General features: G+C 40.5%; 1 protein-coding gene across 4 annotated transcripts in view; it reads left to right on the top strand.

The window, feature by feature from the left end:
• Positions 1–19,693, top strand: part of LOC121870632 (neuroblast differentiation-associated protein AHNAK-like) — a 97,334-nt gene that overhangs the window by 38,725 nt on the left and 38,916 nt on the right. For 3 of the 4 annotated variants that reach the window (XR_006089737.1, XM_042372491.1, XM_042372492.1), the window contains exon 3: positions 2,250–2,321. The exons of the other annotated variant lie outside the window; for it this stretch is intronic. Coding sequence is in view for 2 of the 3 variants with exons in the window: in XM_042372491.1 (XP_042228425.1) it covers positions 2,250–2,321 (72 nt within the window). In the remaining variant the exon portion in view is untranslated. The remainder of the gene's footprint in view (positions 1–2,249; positions 2,322–19,693) is intronic. 4 annotated transcript variants of the gene reach the window in all.

The raw sequence follows: 19,693 nt of genomic DNA, 5'->3' as shown, positions 1-19,693 counted from the left end.
TCATGCTTGCGTTCTTAGATGATGGGTGGGCGAGTGTGCCTGGGGGGGCCATTTGTCGAGGCTGGTCCACATGTGGCTGTAGTTATACGTCACTCACTCGGGTTTATAACTATAATATATCTACTACATCTTTCCTGCCTCATTAATATCACACTAAATGTTCCCCCCGTGTGTGTGTGTGTGTGTGTGTGTGTGTGTGTGTGTGTGTGTGTGTGTTTTTTATCCTCCCTATTGTGTCTGGGTCATTTTTCCTCCCGGCACTTTCATCCCTCAACTCATCTGCCATAGCTACTCAACTGGGTTCTAACTTACAGAGAGGAAAAAAAATCATTTATTTTCTTTTAATTATTTTCTTTAATTATTTTTGTACTAATGAACTTTTATTTTCGTGCAATGGAAACTTTTCAAGTGACGTTATTAAATTTCCTATCTGCCATATTGGAGGAAATCGTATATACACACAGCTGAAGGTGCCGGGGTTGTGAGACTTAATAACCTCAACAATGATGGTCTGTAATGTTGTTATTAAGCGGGGTAACTGAAGTGGCCGAGATATAGATGTTTCTTTCTTTCATCTGTTAGTCGTAATAACTACCAAAAAGGAGAAAATTAAGACGATAATTCAAATAATAGTGGACATTGCTAGTACATGGACAGGCCGTACCAGTCGTGCTCATCAAAAGCTAATTATCCCGACTTCCGGTTGTTTCTTGGTCATGTTTTGTAGAACAACTTACAGTGTTTACGTTAATTTTATCTGTGTTTATTAGAGATCGTCTGGTCTATTCCAAACGGCAAAACTTCATATTTTTCTGTAAGTATGGAGAGAAGTCCTGAGTATTAATAGTGCGTGTCAATTAAATTTTTTTTAAATAAATATTCTACTCGGTGATGCAAGTTGATGAGATAATATTACTGTAAATACTTGTATATATATATAAGACTAAACGTTCAAAGGGCTATTAGGCTACATATAGAACTGTTAAATTAATATAGTCTCGTCGTATGTATTATAAAACCCCTCACTAAGATTCCTGCCCCCTTGTTTCTGTTTTTGAGTATAACTGAAGAAAAAAAAATACCCCCACCAGACAACAATTTATATTTCATGGGGAAACTGCTTTGGTTTTATTAGGACAAAAGGTTTAAGCTCGTTATAAGTTTATTTTTTTCTCTAATTTTGAGGATAATTTACGTAAAACTAATAAAATCTGTAAACAAATAAATATCCGAGTTGTAAGTAAAAGACATCGTTGTTAACATGATCACAAATATCTCACATCAATTCAACAAGAGTGATGGTATCTAAACCTTTATAGGCTCTCAACTCTTCTAAAGTGTAAACATATATGTAGCAAATGAGTAATGTGGAAAAATAGTAATGTGGAAATAGTGAGTAATAATCTAATAATATATATACCAAAAATAAACTGCAGACTACGAAATGAAAATAAGTACCCCTGTTGCGAGGTATAATGAGGGAAATTCTATCACACACGGGAATAAATTCACCGGTTATTTCACTCCTAATTTCACTATGCCTATCTCTACCCTAATTCTTCGGTCGCTTAAACTTAATTGTGAGTTGGAAGGGGAATCAGGAGTCTTTGAGAAAATATAGAAGCAGACACAATCTCCATCAAACCATCCAAAATTAATTAAAAAAAAATATTTCAAATAATTTTAGGTGTATAACATACCATAACATGATTTAACTTTCTTTTGTTGTTATGATGTTATTACTGTGCTTCAAGAATTAAGGCCTTTAAGCGCGTAACAAGGTTAGTAATACACTAGTTCAACAATATTAAAAAAAAATATTGAACTCTCTCAACTCCCTTTTAAATGTCGAGCGTTTATACGTATCCGATTACATTCCGGATTTCTCGATCACAATGTAAGCAAAGTCTTATCTGTTGTCTTGGACTATCCTTGGCTGAGTGTAACTTTTTGAAACTGTGAACTTATAAGATTTTAATTAATATATAATGAATTATGAATCTATCTATCTATCTAACCCCTATAAAAATTTCGTCCATTTTCTAATACGCGTATTCAACTATTCAAAGAAAACAGATATCATGGTAAGGGTAACTTGGGTATTTATCACTTACCTGTGTGGCTTCGTTAACTTATCATTAATACTAGTGTATTATAGTGTATATGAAGGTAAGTAGTAATTGAATCAGCATATTTTATTATCCCTGAATGTGGTACTAATTGTTTGAACTTATTTTTCTTCCTCTCAGGTTGACCGATACGACATACTCAGTTTATGAAACATTAGACGGGGCCCTGGTTTCTCTCAAAGATACTGCCGAGTACGTATAAGATCATGTTTTTGTTGAGCTTATTGCAACCCATCCAGAGTAATGTAATCCAAGAATTCTAACACAGCCCCACCAAAGTAATGTAATCCAAGCAAATTAACGCAGCCCCACCAAAGTTATGTAATACAAGCAAATTAACACAGCCCCACTAAAGTAATGGAATCCAAGCAATCTAACACAGCCACACTATACCAGCTTAATGCAGCCATACTGACTGAAGACAACCCAAATAAAGGAAGATAAACCAGCTAACTAAATACATCAAACAGTTGAACACGACCCAGTCAAGCGTAACATAACACACCAAGCTTAAAGGGGCTCAGCAAACTGAACACAGTCTTTCCAGCTTAACCCAACGAGTTTAGTACTGTACAATCCACCCAGATGAACACAACACAAAAGCTATTTAATTTACTGAGCTAAACACAGTGTACCCAATATAACATAACCAATCATTCAGAAATAAACTTTTGTGATTTATCTCATATTTTTCCACATAACCAAGAGTTCTTGTGACTGGTCTAGTGCTTGTGTTGGCTTTGCTTTGAGTTCATTGTCTTCCTATAATAAGCTGGTATGTGACCTCACTTGCTGTGTTCTTGACCATGAAAGAAATGAGAGCTGATGGAATGGAGAACTGGGCGGTAAGTTCCCACTGACATTACCACAAAATGACAAGTGTGGCAAGTTGCTCCCGGGGATGGTTATTATCCAGTGAAAATAACCTTAACCTTAGAATTTTTTATTTTTTTTTATTTATTTTTTTATGCGGAGTTCTTCTGACTGATTTATTCTTCAGAACTTTTCAAGATTGTGTACTTTGTATATCTAAAGGAATGCTGTTCTTATTGCATGATTTTTATTTATTTATTTACTTGTGTTTACTTGTTTGTACGTATAATTAACTTGCATTATTTTCACTCGTTAGTTGTGGTAGATTGGTAAAGGTTATGGAATCGTTTAAATCAATAAGACCTTAAAGTATAACATGAAAACGTAGCATTTTAGTATTTTACATAATGTTAATGTTATTTTTTTAAACGGAAGTGAGGAGGGTGATGCAACACACAGTGGCTGGCAGTAAGCATTGTGTACCACCCAGGATGAGGTGTCCCGCCACAAGGACTCACGCCTCTCTACCCATTATTTTCCTTGTATTTTTTATGAACATTATGCACATTACTTAGCCATTGATTGTATTATAATGTACAACAATTATTTAATTTACTTTCCTATGGGGTTGGAAACTAAATACAAGCGTCATGATTCTCCTCACTTGTCCAGTCAGCCAAAAATATATACGAATACCTCACATGGTGTATTGGCTGGCGGCATCAACAACCAGTAAGTCTCTGTAAGCCACGGATTGACCCAGTTTGTGTCTTGATTTAGGAAAGGTAATTTTAACCTACCTGGTGATGCTGATAGAGTGAGATCATTTATGGACTAATCATTATACACTTTACCTCGTACGTATATGTTGAGGCCGAAAGTAATATTGGATTATTTAGACACTTTCATCTAAATTAAACTTTCTGGCTCGTTGGTGTTACTGCTGCTCCTCATTGCCAGAAGTGAGTAGATGAGTCAGAGTTGTTTTTCCTCCAGTATATTATTCAACTTTATTTCTTTGATTATTTCTTTGTCTTCTTCCCTTTTTTTTCTTGGTACATTTCATTCTGTTTTTCTTCTTGTTACTCCTTCTCATCATCATCATTATTTTAAGTCTCATTCTTTTAACCCTGTACTGTTATCAATCCTCTCTTCCATCTCCTCTTCTTGTTATACTCACACTATCAACTTATTCTTCTGTATTCATTCCCTCTTGGCGTTTTCTCCCTCACTTTCACTGCGAGGGCTGCTAGTCTATAGTTCTGTCTGTGTGTGTGTGTGTGTGTGTGTGTGTGTGTGTGTGTGTGTGTGTGTGTGTGTGTGTCAAAAGGCCAAACTTAAAATCCTGGAATAAAATGCATTGTTTCTACGATAGGTCTTAAGAGAAGGACGCTGTGGAGTGTTATCAAAGGCAGCAGGAGGAAGATATGGTATTAAGGGTAGTGTGACGATGAATGAGGAAGGTGTTGACGCGTGTGTTGTGCATGACGTCACAAGGATGTAGGCCAGCAGAAAGCGGAAGTTTTAGAAAGAAACTCCCGTGAGCCAGAATGTTGGTCACGACGCCCTTGTGTACCATCTTTTGTTAATACTGAGGGAGTATGTGGCGGACCTGTGGCAATGTACTGTTTGTTGTAATGTACTTGTGGACGTCGTGGTTTCATTATTATTTACCGCTTGACAACACATCTAAGAATATCAGGCAGTTATTATCTGTTTGTTTAGTGTATCGATAAATTTGTGTGTCCAGACGTCACCTAAAACGCTGGAACATTTTTTTGTTATGTATTTGATTTTGATGTAGATTACCGCACGATACACAGTCTTAAGTTTTGCTGTTACAATAATGCTTTGTGTTCCTGGTAGCTTACAGTCTTACCCTCTGTTTAACACCACCACCTTCAGTAAGAGGGTAAAAGATACAGAGAATAAAACCATCAGTTGGGAGCATCTTGTTGGTGATGGCGAGGCTGATAAACTTACCCATCGTGTTTTCTGCCATTAATTTTTTCAACATCTTCTGGAGAACAATTTATATCCTAGAGACATTACTGACCGTACTGTAGGTTATCTGGCTGCTAAGTTATTATAACCCGCTGTCTGTAAACTTGAGTCTGTTGTGATCCTTCATCTTGGGTTCTTTATCCTGATCCACCCAGCTTAGGTTTCCCTCTTGCTTGCCTTTAGGTCTGTTCTCCACCCGTCAGGCGCTGCGTCATATCATACATTTATCCGTTCATCAGCTGTTCTCTGTTATGTCTCATTTATGCAGTAAGCTGTGTCCGTCAACAGTGAGGCCAGTTAACACTCCTGGTGAACGTGCAGTAAATAGTACCATATGATATGACTTACAGTGAGTTACTAGACTGAGAAGTATAGGACGGGTCGTGGCGATGAAGAATGGAGCGAGCTATAAGATGAACAGTTGAGCCATTCTGAGAGTGAATCATGTTAGATGCTGGAGAGGAGTTGAACATGTAGAGCGGGCGGGATGTGGGACCCTTGGTGTAGCCGTGATGGTTGCTCGTTATGTCTAGAGTTGCTTCTACACGTTCCTCCTCGTTGACGGTTTCATGGTGATGCTCTTAGTGTCCATATGATTTTTCCTTCGTTTTCCGTCGTCCTGCATAGCTGTGCGTTGGACTGAGAAACGGTTGCTTTGCCACGATGTTATTATCTTGCCATTTCTTGTCTGAAGTTGCATAAAATAGCTAAGAATTACCCTCGAGGACCACGACAGGTTGTTGGCTGGAGGAAGTACTCCAGTGAGATGGAAGTCACACCAATCAATAAATTTACCTCGTGTGTGACGATCACCCTCAGCTTGTAGATAAAGCGAGCGCTGGTACTTACTGGTTACGGAAGAAAAGAGGTTCCGGCGGCAGTAAGTAAACCACAGGAGCCATAAGGCGGAGGCGTGGTTCCTGCCGAGGCCACTGGATCTGAGGGCCACGAGAGACGGACTGTCATGGCACCTAGGAAGGCAGCAGTCCTCCTGCGGCACACACCCGCCCTAGCCGTCATCATTACCACCCGCGTCTCCCGACAACCGCGCACAACCCTCAGCCACACTCTACCGTAGACAACATCCATAGTCAGTATTCCCATACTCCTCACATCCCCCCATGCTACATACAAGTTAAGCTACACAATTATTGCCCCATTTTGAAGATACAATCGTCTTCCACTTCACTTGTTAAATTCTACCAGTCACTACTCTGTGCATCAGCCGTCCCTCTACACTTCCTCCCAACACAAGTTCAGCCGCTCACAAGAACAACACAAAACAGAAACACTATATTTTCGGGACGTGTGTTACACCCGGAGACTCATGTAACAATATAGTGTACTCTTCTCTGCCTGTTGACTCTGAATGTCTGGTATTATTCACATTACGTTCTCCCCCTGAAAAAGTGGTATATAGTAAGTGAAAGCAGTTCCGTCAGTAGCGTGGAGAGGGAGACAAGATGGTCTTCATCTTACCCAACTGTAACTGTGCCTCACGACGGAAGCTGTCCAAGCGGTAAGTGTTTCAATCTGCTTTATTTGCTTATACAACAGCAAAAGTTCTGCCTCTCCTCCAACATTTGGCTCACCACCTCGACCCTGTGTTCCAACACTGCCGAGATATGCCAGGGACCGAGATGTACTGTGTCGTTTAGTAACCAAACTGAGAGTAAACACCGGCCATGACTTAAGACAACCATGTGTGTTATATTTAGTATGCAGTGTGATGTGCATTGTATCTGTAGTACACTAGATACAACTAGTACAGCGCGATGCATGGGTTGTACGGTGTAGTTTATCTTGGGTAGGAATATACTGGAAGCTGTTGTTAGGCAGTGTGCCATTTTCTACCTTGGCCAGGACAGAACAACACTACTGCTGTGTAACCACACTAGAATGTCAGGCATCTAGACAACATATAGGGCGGGCTGGCCTGGGCCAGGTGGTGTGGACAGCTTAATGCAACATCCTGGGATTTGGCGCATCTCAATCTCTTGTGGAAAAAATGTGTTGCTGCTACTGTATATTTACTTGTGTCTCGGCTCTTACAAAACATTAATTTATTACTTAATCGAGTTTTTTAAAGAGTTCAGCGCATTTCTGTCGTATCCGTAAGCTTTAGTTATTTGACCTCTGATAGATTATATTATGTTGTGCGAGAAACAAAGAACGATAATAATCACGTCCTAGTGATGTATAGTTAATAAACACACCATTACTTTATTCTTGAGTTCCTGACACGATATAATATTCTGCGTTCTAGAAAATTCCTCTTGTTTTATATTCTTATCGGGGAACAATATCAGGTTTAGTTCATCTATGTAAACTAAAAAAAAACAGTGAGCGTCAGTTATCTTTTATAAGAAGTGTTATGACAAAACTATTGTAAGTGTGACTTTGTTCAGTGTTAATGTTGGCCCTATACACTGGTTATGGAGACAGTAGCGTGAAGGTCAAGAGAGGGCGAGCTGCCTGGCTGCCTCGCGTGCCCTGGCTGCCGGCACACACCCTCCTTTACTTCCTGATTTTTAGGCAATTTTTGTTTATCTTTACTCAAGTTTTACTGCCTGAAAGTTATTTCGTTGTTAATACATTACAAAAACCCTAATTTACGAACCTTATAATGTTTATTGCAACTCATCTACCTTCTTCAAAGTGGTGCGTTGTATTTTATAGTTGAAAAGAGTATCATTATATCTTGTATATGAATCTCATATGATTTACATTATCGTGAATATACAACATTTAAAGAGCGAAAGTCGTTGATGATGGGGTCTTGGTCTTGCTAATATTACAGGTTATAAAGTGTATCAGGAACGGCATGTCTACTAAACTTAACCGTAATATATTAGTTATGATCAGACTACTCCCGCCCCGCACGCCACCTCCCTCAGTATACCTGGAGGGCAATTTATGATTAGTAGCCCTTTCACCTTGTGGCTGTCGTGGCTTTTCAGGGTTTGTATGTTGGAGTTGGAAAGCCACTAAACACCCCAACAGACGTTTAGTGTTGGCTCAGAACTTCTAAATTGTTGTGTGGTGGAGGGGAACTGTGGTGGCTGGGTAGTAGTAGTTAGCTCGGGCACTCATGGTGTGGACGGTGTACTGCCAACCCCACTCACCTGAACTACCGTACACCCACAACCACCACCAGTGTTGACAGTGACAAGTTATCGTTCATGGTGTGACTACGTTCTGGAAATGTACTTAGACAACAACAGGCTTAGATAACTGTGATATCCTCAAGATTTTTCACATTCCCGGTTTATTGTCACGAGTGCCACTTATAATGAGGCACCACCGAGGTCATGCACTCAGTGTTTACCGGCCACAGGAAAGTAGTTTATAGATCAGTCAACATAACTTGGTGTTCTAGATAGTGCAAGATGGAGAAACTCACCAAGAAACCAAAGCCAAAGGTACCAAAGCCAAAGGTACCAAGGCCAAAGGTACCAAAGGCTATCCGTACCTCCTACAGGTTAGTAGTTTCCCCACTCACTGAGTTAATTACACGCCAGTCGTCCTCAGCGGCGTCCTTGGTCAGCTGAGGTGAAACTGCCAAGGGTAATGATTTGGTCAGTTGTAAATTACTTGTGAAGGTTAATATGATGATTACGCGTGTGTGGGAGAGAGAGAGAGAGAGAGTGTTTGTTTACCTGGGAGCATTGCGCTGTGAAACTAAAGCTCCAAGGATACTAGAATAATTTAAAATCTCTCTCTCTCTCTCTCTGCTTTATTGTGCTATTCATGGTTGGATCGACTTACTGTTTACCATTGTTTGTATCCTTGTGCTGTCTGATTACATGATAAACAACGTGAACTGGCATGACGGCTTTACTGAAATTTCTCTCTGATTCTTTTCTGTCTGTCTATCTATCTATCTATCTATCTATCTACACGTATCTATCTATCTATCTATCTAGTTTTATACAATGTTTACGGGATTGATGTGGACGGGATGTTCTGTCAGTAGGTTATGGACATTTTAAAATAGTTATCGCTTGGTTCACGTTACGAGATTCATTTTCTTTGTTGATGGTGTAAGAGAAAATGGAAATATGGGTAACTAAGTCTATTGTCTAATTGCATTCACAGGTAACAAATTATATTAGATGAGTTTTATATTAGTTTCGTTCTTTAAATTTGTATTTCAATTTCAGGAGGCTCCCTTCTCAACCATTTATTACAATATTTAATGATAAAACTAACTTCATGAAAACAAGTGCGATTTCGATAGATTATTTTAGTTCGTTACTTAAGTAAATTTAAGGTAACAGAGTATTTGATTATGATTTTATTTTCGAGATTTTAATTCTTTTTGTTATGAAGTAAATCTGATGACTGGTAACGATAAAAACAACATGATATTCCCCCTTTCAATAATAATAATAATATACCTGTCACTGATATTAATACGAGATTTTCAGTGAATGTCAATGACTGTCTCTGAAATGATTTCATTGGGTAAAAATTCACACTTGCATATATATTTAAACACTCATTAAGGATAAAATAAAAAAAATATTAAGAACACTCAATTCCCATGTGTCCACTGAGGAAAAAAATCGAATGTCATTATTAAAATTCTTATTAAATTTGATTCGGATATTCAACAACATTTCTTATAAGCGCTTTTTTTCGTCTGTTACTGGTAGGCGGAGATGAGGACAATGTTGAAGTCTAAAAGAATATAGCACGATGGTCAGCTCATCAACCATTACCTACCATTCCAATTCTTCCGCTTTCATGGTCTTCTCTTCTTCCTGTGACCTTATGAGTTCCACAGTTCAAGGTGGTGTGAAAGTTCCCTCCTGGAGCTGTGACGCCAGGAGAACGTCATGAAGACACTTGTAGTAGTTAAACTCATGGAAGGTGTGCAGAGAATAACAACGTTGTGAAAAGAGCGGCTTCGTCATGGGTGGGCATTTCCATTATGTACATTTATACAGCTTGTAAACTTTTCTTAGGAGTAGAAAAACTATTTAAGACTACAGGTATTTTGTGAACTACATGTGGTGCGTTTTACGAAATTTTATTCGTCAAAATGTAGAATTAAAACAACAACATTAATTTGAGGTTCCCAGCTTATAATGGTTGTGTGAGGTGTTCAGTGATAACCACACTCTTCCGCATACATGTGTTGAGTCCTTAGAGGTGTTGATCGTGTTGAGTGAAGTGTATCATCTTCCCGGAGCACAGCAGCCCTCACACACACACATTCACTTCCGTTGGTGGAGATATGTCCGCTCTCCTTCCATACACATCACTGTAAAAAGAATTAATAAGTAAATTCAATAATTTATGTGAGATAATAATGTTCAGATTAGAAATAAACGTGACTGGATAAATACGATAAGGAAGAAAACGTGACTTATGTAGAGTGTGATGCCTCTTACTCTCACTTCGGAAGTGTGGTAAAGCAAGGTCACTTTGAGGTATTGCCTGTCAGCAGTCGTGCCTCTGCTGTCAGCCAGGGTAACCGGCGACGTCACAACCCACTGACCACCACCGTCAGCCATTAGAGAAAGCACCGCGTGTGTCCCGTCTTTGAGTTTTCCCTCTGTAATTGTGAATTTCGCGTGTTTTGAAGACTGAAGCATTTATCTTTAGCTTTTACATTTATTTTCTCTACGGAAAAAAATCGTTCTTGAGCACAAATTTGTACAAGCACCACTGTGACCTTCCAGTCTGTAAACCATGTGATGGTGTACCTGGCAACAGGTGTGTCGGAATACTGATGATGGAGGAAGGTCGAGGTATTAGGCCTACGAGCGCCTGCCAGCAGGATGTGCTTTTGGCAGCCAGGAAGAGGACATATGTCAGCCATAACGTTGACAACAGTACTGCCTCCCCACACGTCAATGGAATATTCATCTGGCTGCTCAGGAATCACCTGTTAAATATTAATGATTTTAATTCCCCAACCAACTATTGTTGCTCGTCAAGAATTATGTAGAACGAATATTTGGAAATATTTCTCTACACAGTGTGGTAAACCTATGGAACAGTCCTCCAGCGAATCCCGTGGAAGCGAGAACAGTACTAGGCTTCAAAATGGCCCTTGAAAAGACTACCAAGAACAATGGGGATCAAACAATGGGGATCCAGTAGCTTGTGTAGGATTCCTTATTCCTGGGCCACTGTTCTACTCCCCCGTCTTGACCTCCTTCTGGTGGGGTGGACCTAATACATTTTACCCTCACGTGTGCACACGACTGTGATTGTACGAGCGTGTCACATCTTACCAACTTTTCTCTAAATGATAAAATACTTTTGTGTTCAGACAATTTCTTATTTCGTTTTAGACGGAACTGTTTTATTGTAGTATTATGTTATTTATTATCCGAGGATAGGCGTATATCACAACCACTAACTCGGAAACAATGATCATTGCTTTTTACCATTCAGTAATATAACACAGTAATGTGTTCATGCTTGGCACACAACCTTATCAGGAGTCATTAGGGCCTACAAGTGCTCCTGGATCTTTGCCAAATAGAAAATACATAAAACATTCATTAAACACACGTAAGTAATGTTGACAATGGTTATACGTGGTGTGAGGATGAGGAACGTGTGGCGCTCACTGTGTGCGGTGCCCATCGAAGTCAGAGCTGTTGAGAGTTTACTGAAACTTTATTGTGTGGGTGACACTGGTGACCTCCACAGAGGACGGCCGGTTGCCAGGCACCTCCCTCCCACACATATGCTGTTCTAATAATTATTCAAATAAAACTTATTTTTAGAGTTTTTGTTTATTCTGAAGCAATGTTAGTTGATATGCTCTGCTCATCTGTATTTATAGTTTATATGTATATCTTCATAAGATTTCATGAGTCAAAACTTGTAATAGTGCCATGGGATCTGCCTCGAACATGCAGCAACTGAACAACAGTGCCATGGAGTGCCAACGACCTACAAGTTTCTTATGCTCAAGTTTATTTTCATCACTTGATCGGTGCAAAGGACTGAATATACTTGTCATGTTATAGAGAAGTGAAGGTGTAGTGTGCATGTCTGTGTGTGCAACCCAACAGCGACAAAGATGCGAGATCTCGTCACCGGTGACCAAGGTGACCCGTCACAGGGTATAGTGCAGGGAGTGGCGGGCCTCTGTGCTAGTGACTGCTATGTCATCCCAGTGAGATGAAGAGGAGCCAAGCGTCGAGGAACGGGTGCTGGTGCCCAACCCAGCAGAGGTGCGTGAGTCAACACCTGTAAGGAAATATCTGTGTCGTCGACCTCCATAATATGTACTGTGCACTGTGTTCCGGGCTCTTCTGCACCGTTTTAGTACCTTCCCCGGCCGAGATTCTTCTCATCATTGATGGTGTGTAGTGCTGGCAGTATCTTTTAGCCTGAGATAATATAATGGATCACTTGAAGCTGGCCACACGCACACACTGCCAACAGTACCACCAACAACATCGGAACCCCAAAATATCTTTCACCGGGACTCTGACATCCTCACTGATAGCCCCAGATATGACTGCTGGTATTTCCTGATGTTGGCAATGACTTGTCCCCGCTGCGTCCACCTTTACTAGAGACTATAAACCCATTCAGTAGAAGGAAAAACACGCGTAAGGCCACACTGTAACACGTGACATGTCCTGACCTAGAGGAATGTGTAGTTGTTGATGCACCACCACACCTGTCCCTCCGTTCACCCTGTTCGTCGCCTCCAGCCTCACTGATATCTCAAAGCGTATGCTCCCCTGAGTATGTGAAGGTCAGATTATTATTAATATGCCAGCGGTGTCCGTGTGTGTGTGTCCGTGCTATCCCATATCACAAGCCTTTATCATACCTCCGCAGTTTTATATATATTTATCTGTATATGTTTAGTGAGTCACCAGATTGCGATTCAATTTTTTATGAGGGGCAGAGGGGCCAAAAGAGTTATGTTCTGAGCACTGTATTGATGTGGCGGCGAACATGGTGTGACGTCGTGCATGGTGATGGCGTACATGGTGTGGACTTTTGGTTGACATACATGCTGTTGCTACTTGTACATAGTGTGGTGACATACATACTGTCCTCTGTGTGTGTGTGTGTGTATATAATTAATTAAGTGTTTGATCACATTGTCTGCTGTATATCGTTTTAGTGGACTATATCCGTTTATACCTTGAATTGGTGTAGTGTGTGTGAAGTAATTACCGGTGAGTAAGCGAGCTCATGCCTCCCCCGCCCCACCAGTGGACTCGTGACGCCCTGGCGGTGGTCAAGGGGCGTGACAGGTAAGCCGCCGCTAGACTCACGCTTCCATTGTCACTCTTATGTAATACACCACAGTTTCCCAGGTATCATGCCGGAAATAAGTGTGTTTTGCTCTTCAGTATTCTGTGAGTGTGTGTGTGTGTGTGTGTGTGTGTGTGTGTGTAATATGTTTTATCTTGTATATATGTGAAAAATGCAACTACACACAAATATTACTCACCCTAACCAGCAGAGATTCACCCTGTTTGTTTTCGTTCAATATGCGTATCTTAGTGTTTCTGCCTAGGGTGATTCATTGACAGGTTAAGTACATCGTAATACTTCACCGTCACACATGGACAAGCTATTTTGAAAACTTGTTTATAGAGGAAAATATTGTGTTTCATACCCACCCCAGGAAGTGCTCGTCTGGTATTACAGTGTATCCGTAGTTCCCTTGCTGTGAAATTCTAAGTTCAATCGCTGCCACACTTCATGTTGTTCTAGTTGAATTTCCAGTGATCTCAACTTACTAGTCGTAGTCCCTAGCAACCATTTTGTATGCACTTTGGGGGGATGGGGGTTAGGCCTTACGTCAATACTGATTGCACTAATTTCAGATAAGCTTAATTAGGATAAATAAATACAGCCACTGTACTTCCTATACAATTGAAACCAGGGGAAATTTTGAATTTACCTCAGACCGTGTGTCCTCCCGTTGGTTTTCCGAGTGCTTGTAAACTATCACCCTGCAAATGTGATTGTGTTTTTCCGTAGATTTTTGTATACAACTTACTGTGCCAAGTTGCTGTGTCAGTGGTTGCATGTGATGGAGATTTTCTTCTTCTCTATTTGACAGGATAACCGTTTAATTTAGTTTGTGGGAACAAACTTGATTCAACATACCGTGAAGCAGGTGGCGAGATCCACCGGTAGTGCCTCGTCACATCACTTTAGCCACGCGACTGTTATTGTCCCCTCACCAAAAATCTTACTTGTGGTGGATGAAAAGTGGAGGCATGCGGTACATGCAAGGGCCGCCAGGTTACATGCACTCTGCCCGCTGTTATACAACGAGGGCAGCCGAGGGCAGCCAGGCGCGCACTGACAAGTTAACCCCTGAAAAAAAGACAGGATATATGACCCACAGCACCTACCAGACACCTCCCACGGCATTACCACCCGTCTGCTCCGGATATTTATTTTTTTAGAATGATGAAAAAAATATATGTTTACAATGATATTATTCTCCCTTCATTAGGTATGTATATATAGGATATATTTTGTCCTTATCTCGGCCATATTAAACTAAGCAGTTGACGGCCAGCAAACCCAAAGAAGCAAGCAAGCTTCATATCTTGTTATAGACTACAGTATTTATGTAATTTTTCGATTATGAGCCAGTACGACGTCCACATTAAATGTTTCATATTAAAATAAATTGTGTACTGTACATAAAACAGGAGCACGAGTGAGTTGAAGGAAACAAGGTTTGGAACTGGTCGTGGTGTGGGGTGAGTGACGCCAGACACTGTGGCCACGCTAGCTTGGCTGCCACCACCACCACCGTCTGCTGGCTCCACACAACTTCCCCGTCACACTCTTTAGCACTACCTTATGTGTGATGGATCGCCAGTATTGTTTAGTGTAGTCATGTTATGGGGGAAATAAATATTGACAGACTATGTAAGCGCTGATTAATGTATTCTGGTGAAACGTATTGAAGGTTCTTCATAAGTTACGGTCATTCAAGAATGTGCAAAATGGAATCTTGATTTTTTGTTTGTTGCAATATGAGAACAACGTTTACAGCCGAGTATTTTGTTTTGCAGTTCTTAAATATTCCATGTCCTCGAAGACCTTACACGTACTAGACTAATTTGCCTCTACCTGCATATATTTTAAAATGAAGAATGTTATATGGGCCACTATTTATTTTTCCTACGTATTGTCTGCTGGTAAATAACCGCACGCCAACATGGTCTTGTGAATTCAACTGCACATAAACCACGTTATTTAAAAAAAAGAAAATGCATGACCGTCTACACGATGATAAATACGGACCAGCAATATATCTTTAAGGTATATATGTATAACCATTATCAGGCCTTCATCTAGACTAGTTTAAGGTGTGCCAGACGGTGGCATCGCAATGCTGCCAATTCGTTTTATGAGGTAGTGTTAGCTATCTCCCCATCACTGGTATGACATCATGCTTCGCATTACTGAGTGTGTCATGGCAGTAGTACAGTATTATTATATTCTCAGTGACCGCCAAGGGAATGAGTTTAATAAAAGTTAAATAATTCAGGTCTTGTGCTGGTGAAAGAAACTGGTATTTTCAAGGATTTCCTTCTGTATGTATTTTATATCTTAGTTATCTTGGTAACTTTTATGCCAGGCTGTAGATGATACCGGAGTTGCCTACATCAACTTTAATAAATTACATTGTTTTGATATATGTATGGTTTTCATATATATCAAAGTAAATATTTCTATCGAACTTAGTTTGGATCTCGTAAGATATGAATATGTGTTTATTATATCGTAAATCACACAAAAACAACGCAATGGGTATTTAGGGCATATTGTGGGTTAAATAAATGAAAGACTGGTTTGTGTTAACAGTTAGCAAACTGATATCCGAGTGCAGGAGGCAGTGGGCGTCGCGGTGAGCAGGGTCGAGATGTACTGTGCGTGACGAGGGTGTGTCAAGGAAGGTGTAGGGTGTCAGACAGCCCTTCGGTGCCCCGCCACCTTCGCCCCATTCTTGCTCTGGAGGCGGGTCAGGTGAGGCCAGCAATCACCGTGCTTCTCCGTCAGCAGGCCTGCCGCTTGTGGATATTGCCGTCACGTTAAATATTTGTGTGTGCGCAGGGTAAGAGGTGGGTGGCGTACTGGATCCTGGAGCATAGCGTGGGATTGGTGGGAACTGACTGCTCCATACGACTCGCATGGTATTATCAAGCATTCGCGCCGACCCCTTATTCAGTGTTCTCCTGGAGAACTTCAAGAGTGTGAGCTGTGCAGTAGTGGACTCCAGCGAAGGCACTTTATTGCTCTCCTGACAAACCAACCTGTAGATAACTGCTCTCCAGTAGGTCGCACTCTGCAGCGTTCCCGTGGCCACTACTGTTAAATACTATTTCAAGAACTTTCATACCCTGGTGTTGGTGTTGGTGAAGAGGGTACAGTGCCAGTAGCGGTGTAGGGAGGTGGGGTGTCAGTGCAGTAGGAAGAATGGCAATAAAAAGCTGTTGTACAGGTACCCTAATGAAGTGTTGACACGACCGTCAAAATGGGTGATGTAAGCTACTGTAGAATCAAAATGAGGCTGCACTGGGGGATCATCGACAAATGTTGAGATAGGGAAGAGATCAGTGTGTGTATGACATGACAGATGCTGAGACTGGAAACGGTTCAGAACTTTAAAGACCTGGAGGAAACATTATGAAGATGAATAAAAAAGGTTAATTTATTGAATTCTTTTGAAAGGGAGTGAAGGTGCCATTATATGAAGGTTATAAGACGTGAGAACGTGGATTTGCACATGTGACGAGGTCAGTTGAAAGGCTATACTATTGCCTTGCCTGGTGTTCAAAAGTTTGAAACGTGGGTTTAGAAATGCACTATGTGGAAATGGACCTGAACTAGTGAGATATATATATATATATATATATATATATATATATATATATATATATATATATATATATATATATATATATATATATATATATATATATAACAAGGTCATTTTATAGTAGAGGACATAATAAGATATCGGGTTCCTTTCAGTGGCTAATGATAATTACAGAATTTGTTCGTATTTTACCCATAACCGTGATATCGTGAGTTAAAGTGTTCAGGAAACTCCTGTTGTAGTGATTTGATTTTTTTGGTCGTCGACAACTATGGTCATTACGGCCGTAACTTAGTTATTTTTTTTCTTACTCTTCTTAATTTGTCTTATTTCCAAGGTCTTTCTTTTCTCAGGCCTTGTTACTCTTAACACCATTTGGGCTGGGAGGTCACCACGAGCCCGACCCGAATGTCTGTCAGCCAAGCTGACTCTTTACTCAGCGTTGAGTCATGACGACGACCCGATTTGGTCATCGTCAAACTCAGTTTGCCAGTAATGCTGGCTCATATCTCGCTATGAGTCTGTAGGGGCCAACATTAATCGGCCCTCCCTCAGAGCTCCGAGGGCGACTTTCCACCTCAGAGCTCCGACGTAGACTGAGAAAACTACTAGAAAAGGTGTTATTGCTTTTGTTGCCACCAACCGAATCTCGGGAATTTTATCGTTGAAAATAATAGTTTAGACAATTCTAAGACACCTTTCTTCTATGACGTTTCCCTCACAAACGACCTGGAACCAAGATATTTTATTATGCTAGGGAGTCTGGGGGACTGAGCCCTCCCAGTTAGGAAGTTAGGTAAGATTAGGTAGGTTTGGTTGGTGCTATCAACCACATATTACTTATTAAGTTATCCGAACCAATCAAACCTACCTAACCTTATATAGCTTCCTGCGCCCGCGGACCCCTCCGGCATATTAAATATCTCAGTTCTAGGTCGTTTGCGAGAGAAAATCGTAGAAGAAAGGTGTCTTAGAATTGTCTAAACTATTGTTTGCAGATATAAAATTGCCGAGATTCGGTTGATGGCAACAAAAGCAATAATACCTTTTCTAGTAGTTTTCTGATTTTCAACTCACGATAACACGGTTATGGGTAAAATGCGAGACAAGTGTCAAAGAAGAAATTTGTCTTGTTTTGTCTGAAATTATCATTAGACACACAAAAAAAATGTTTTTCTAATTATGTCGTCTACTATAAATTTACTTAACAGAATAGATACAGAAGTGTACAAGTTATGAATGACTGTGGGGTACCAAAGGAATTTCAGGAAGTATGTGCAATCCCCCCTTTTAAACGGAAAGGTGACAAGAATGAATTTAGAAATCGTAGAGGAATGAGTTTGCTGAGTACACCAGGGAGACTGTACGGTAGAATTAGTGTTGAGAGAACTATAGGGAAAACATAGTGTTAGGGAGGTTAGAGCGGTATGGGTTCAGAGGAAGAGGAGCGTGTGCAGATCTTGGGTTTGTATCAAAGAACGCAGACCAATAGTGGCGACTGATATACGGTAACGCTTCCAATAATTTATAACGGGGTGGAATGTTATCGCTTGGATGAATGTCTTGTTACCGAGATTATTTGAAACGAATCGCACCAGTAATAACAAAACTGCACCAGTGGGCCAAGAAGTTTAGCTTAAAAAACTTGGTAATAACAAGAAAAAAGGTGAAAGTTTAATTTGCATTGATTAAAAATAGTGCTTTCTCAGACAGGGAATGTCAGTATAAGAGGGTTAGAAACTTTTATGAGACCTGGATAGTACAGTTGTGGACCAAAAGAACCCGAGGGGGGGGGAGGTGTAAGCTGAGTCTGCTTCATTAATAAAAAATAAAAAAATAAAAGTGTGGTGTGGAAAGAAAATCGCAGACTTTTACTTGCCACCTCTACTGTAAGTAATGTTGCCATGTCTCCAGCTATCTCTATCACTCCCATACACTGCCTCCCCTCCCTCCCCCCTCCCTCCCTCCCTGCCCGACGAATTTTTTTTGTTCACAATTGTACATTTACGTGGATGAATGGGGGGCTAAAAAAGAGTTTAAAGAATAATTTATGGTAGCAGAAAACAACCTCGTACGTACTTACGATTGATTTTGATTTTGCCGCTTGCAGCGGCTACTTTATTGTGCACCCCACACTCATCCTGTGAGCGGTAGCGCAAAAGGATTACAGAGTAGGGTTTACAAAGGGTCATAATAATTAACCCCGGTTGTCAGGATATTATGGCACCGAAAGTTACACAGTATTTCATTTACATTATTTGTTTAGTTCTATACATAAGGGTAACTTATTCACAAATGCGTGAGAACAGGCGTGTGAGGCAGTATGTCTGGCCTCACACTTTGTTATTCACATTTACGTGGGAGGTATTCAAGCACATTGCGTATTTGGTTCTGTACATGAGAACTGATATAGTTACTGAGTGCAAAAAAGTGGATACAATCTTAATATGTCGGCTATCTTGCCATTAGAGATGAAGTGTTGTTTTCACACACAGTGTGCTTGGCCTAAAAGGTTCTATCTTCACACAGTCGAGGACGTAGTGTTCAAGTGTGTGGCCATATGTATGGCCACACACTTTACATTTAGTTTTGTTTACATCTGCTTGAGGAACATACTGCCAGGCTATCATCTGTAATCTAGTTATCTGCTCCATACATGTTTCACTTGATACATCTCATCCTCCTAGTGCCTCTTGTCTACTTGCGTCAAACTCATCAATAAGTTCTTTCTAATTACAGTTTTAAGGGTTCTGACAGACCCAAATTGTATTCAACGGTGTCTTTGTTAGACGCGAGTTTGGCGAGGGCATCAACTCTGTCATGTTTTATGAGGCCTATGTGAGAGGGGATCCACAACAGTTTGACCCTGACACCCCGGTCAACAAGGCACGCATATTTG

The sequence above is a fragment of the Homarus americanus genome, unplaced genomic scaffold (genome assembly GCF_018991925.1).
Source record: "Homarus americanus isolate GMGI-L3 unplaced genomic scaffold, GMGI_Hamer_2.0 scaffold56333, whole genome shotgun sequence".
Taxonomy (NCBI): domain Eukaryota; kingdom Metazoa; phylum Arthropoda; class Malacostraca; order Decapoda; family Nephropidae; genus Homarus; species Homarus americanus.
Note: the sequence above shows the minus strand (reverse complement) of the source record. Positions and strands in the feature narration are given on the sequence as shown.